The sequence below is a fragment of the Mizuhopecten yessoensis genome, unplaced genomic scaffold, assembly GCF_002113885.1.
Source record: "Mizuhopecten yessoensis strain PY_sf001 unplaced genomic scaffold, ASM211388v2 scaffold8937, whole genome shotgun sequence".
NCBI classification, from domain to species: Eukaryota; Metazoa; Mollusca; class Bivalvia; order Pectinida; family Pectinidae; genus Mizuhopecten; species Mizuhopecten yessoensis.
In genome coordinates, this window is record NW_018407797.1 from 991,046 (window position 1) to 994,580 (window position 3,535).

General features: G+C 34.0%; 1 protein-coding gene across 1 annotated transcript in view; it reads right to left on the reverse strand.

The window, feature by feature from the left end:
* Positions 1–965, reverse strand: part of LOC110456882 (S-adenosylmethionine decarboxylase proenzyme-like) — a 19,632-nt gene extending 18,667 nt beyond the window's left edge. Inside the window, exon 1 of the mRNA XM_021507912.1 lies at positions 620–965. Within this exon, the coding sequence (XP_021363587.1) occupies positions 620–732 (113 nt within the window). The 5' untranslated portion in view covers positions 733–965. The remainder of the gene's footprint in view (positions 1–619) is intronic.
* Positions 966–3,535: the final 2,570 nt, after the last annotated feature.

Sequence of the window (3,535 nt, forward strand, 5' to 3'; positions counted from 1 at the left end):
CCGTCACTTCCACAAAATGTGTATTAAACATGGAATACCTTAAAAATACTGAATGACTGTCATGCAGTCAGTTCATCCAGCTATTCCACAGGCAAACCTAAATGTATGATATACTTGTAAGTTTGTCTATGCATTTCATTTTTTACGTCTACCAAATAGGCCTAATATTGACCAATATGATGAAGTAGATATTGAAGATTACATTTTTTGTGATCTATATTTAGTGTCTGTTCTTTTTTGCAAATAAGCATAAATCTGGCAATATCAATATATTGACCATTCCTATATATAGTAGCCTGAAACACCTTTTTCGCCACAACGTTGCTAAAATCTCTGGTGGCAAACTTATTAGGCCTAGAACAATACAGAAGTCACATGCCAGGTGGGTCATATTTATCAGTTAAAACACTGACACAATAATGTCACGACAATAATGGATAGGTCATTTCTCTTATTTTACAAATATAATATTTCGATGTACTATATCGACGGTATAACTGTTAATAACACGGCAATATACACGGTCAACGTCGAGACCGCTCAGCTGTGACAAGACTTGTACTAATAATTAACAAGCTAAAATATGAAATTCTGTTCCACGCAAGTTAATAAGCCGTACCTGTCTATATTCCTCAGATCATGTTGTTCGTTATCGGAGGATGACGAAAACCATACTTCAAGTAACTTCTCGGTTCCCTCGAAAAAATCCTCATGATCGCTCGCACCGGCCATCGCTTCAGACGAACAGTACACGGGATAACATATATAATGTCAAGGTCACGAGTGTTACCGGTCAACAGGCTAAAGTAGTCGTGAAGATAAAATGGAAAGTCAGGTCAACATGTTCACAACGGCAGGTTCGGGACTCACAGCACGTGGAAAATGCCTACAAAATATAATATTCTATGACGCAGATTGACTCGTCAAATAAGAAAATTGGTGAATCGTCCTAATCAGTGTGGGTGAGGGTAAAGCCCGGAATGCACTCAGGACTGTGACTGAAAATACTGTGTTTACAGTGTTTCTTTAGCATTTCAATTGCCATATATCTCCCTACATTCTTTTTTTTTACGAATTCTTATTCAGAAAACAACAGAATAAAAATATATTTACTCTCCATAAAGGAATCGGTTATTATTTAAAGCATAAAATATTCCTCACAAAAGTGGTGAAAACAGAAAACTCTTGAAATTTTTCACTTTATGAAAACATTCCCTGGTAATTAGTTGCATTTGATTTTGTTTTTGTTTCAAAGAAAGTTTTTTCATCTAATGAGAAAAAAGTATTGTCTCAATGTAAAAAGAAAATAAATAAATGATTGAACTAATTTCGAAAAGGACATAAAAGTGAATATTTTAATTGGCTACGCTATAAGCATTTATTCATGTAAGAAATGACCATCAAACTGATAAATCAATTAAGCTTTGCTTTATTTCCATACCTGGTCATGGATGTGCGAGAGTCTATGAGCCCCCTAGCCTTATCTCAATTCAGAACTTGCCCACTGCAGGGTATTCCGATGGTTTCCAACATGATACAGTGAGTGCCACTTCAACTCTCTGTCCAACACTTTGGGGTTACCCCCGCAGTGAGTCTATAACATGATTTCTCTTTGTGGCATGTTCTGTGATTGCTGATTTATTGATTTGGGACTTCAAAGTTCTTCTGATCATGTGAAAATCTTTCCCCCGTTTGATTTCTACATCTTTCCAGTGTCATTCAAGAGCTACCATACCTTTCTGCATGATGCTCTTCTTGGAATGAAGACAAGCTGCCAGTCCCATGAAATATTTACAAGCAAAATTTAGGTTTACATGCATGTATAAAATTATCGTTTCCAGCTAAGGATGCATGCTATCTTTCTTTCATACATTTTTTCTAGTAAGATCCCATTGGATTCTATGAACTTGATATAATCTTTCAGTGATAGAAATCAAAAATGAAGTCTGTCACAGAGTAAAGATACATGTATATGTACTCACTTTTGGTACTGACGAATCAGAATGTATCTTTCTATTTACTGCATTCAAAGCTTCAGATGTAGATGAAACTATGAAAGAGTGTTCCTATATTCTTAGATGTAATGATTTCAGCTGAAAGAATAACTTAAAATATGTCATTTTAAAGGGTTGTTTTGTCTTTAAGGGGGTGTATACACACATTTTATTTTTATGTTTTAATGTGCATTGATTAGGTTGCCTTACAAGTGTCAGCTGTAGGGAATTTCCCTTTAGCTAAGTGGTAGAGCATCGGGCTGGAGAGCCTAAGGTCGCGGGTTTGAGCCCCAGCGACGGCACTTTCTTTATCACTATTAATGTGGTTGTTTTGGTACATCTTTGTTGCATACTGACTAAGATATGAACTTTCCTACACTATTGATACGTACATATGTAAGCTAATATTACAAAGTAACACCAGAAAACTTAATAACATTTACATCTATTTAAAATGAGGCACAGGCTTGTTGTCAAGCATGACATCATTAGAATATGATGCCAAAGATCACACTATATCTAAATTACATTCACTTTTTAAGCGGTTATATTTTTGTTATTGTGTAAGTACTTTAAAGGTAATAGGATTGTGTCATCATTTCTCAGTAGAAGTTAAGAAAATGTTCTGCCACAAAAAATATAGGTTGTCAGAATTTTAAGGATTTTAAATGGAAATTTATGTAAAAAAATGGACACCTGTGACTCATTGATAAAAAAAACCCAACTGAATTAATGCCTGGATTGCTTTGAAATACTTTAATATTGAGAGAACACACTGTTCTGTCAATAATAAACCTACAATATTCATCACTTTAATATTAAACATTAGAATATGCGGATATCGGATACTGTCGCCCTACATTGGATTTTCAACTAGGGATGTACTTCCTATTTCCGTTTATCAATACACTCCTATGACCTTAAATTATAATAGAAAATTTAATGGTTTTCCCATTGAATACCATATAACTTTCACTCACTTAGGATCTAATGTTATTTTCACTCATGCTTTGTACTGACATGAAAAGTTAGTTTCCAATATAGGAGGTGATGGAGCTCCTCCACACTGAACCCTAAATTAAACGATAGTATAATTTACATTTAAAATTCATCGCTATTTATTAAATGTGATAAAATATTGGTACAGAATATGGTATTCGGTAGGAAACCATTAAATATCCTGATTTACTGTGATCTATCAGCTTCTCCATTTCAAGAGTTCTACACCATAAACTTTCTTGTATAAAAAGGACATTTGGACTTATAATTTGGACAATTGACTGGTATAACAATCAAATATTAACTTTATTTATTTTACAACCACTATGAAATAAGTTTTTACAACTTATACTAATCACTCTCAGCCAAAGGTGTCAAATGTCACTGAAGAAACTATTTCTCCTAGCTTAATTATTTCACTCAATTCAATCCTGATGCAGGAAAAACTATAATGCCCATAATGACAGCATGGGAACAACGTTTAATCAAAATGCAATTAGAAACAGCTAAAACTACTCAGTAAACATCAACAACACATTGTA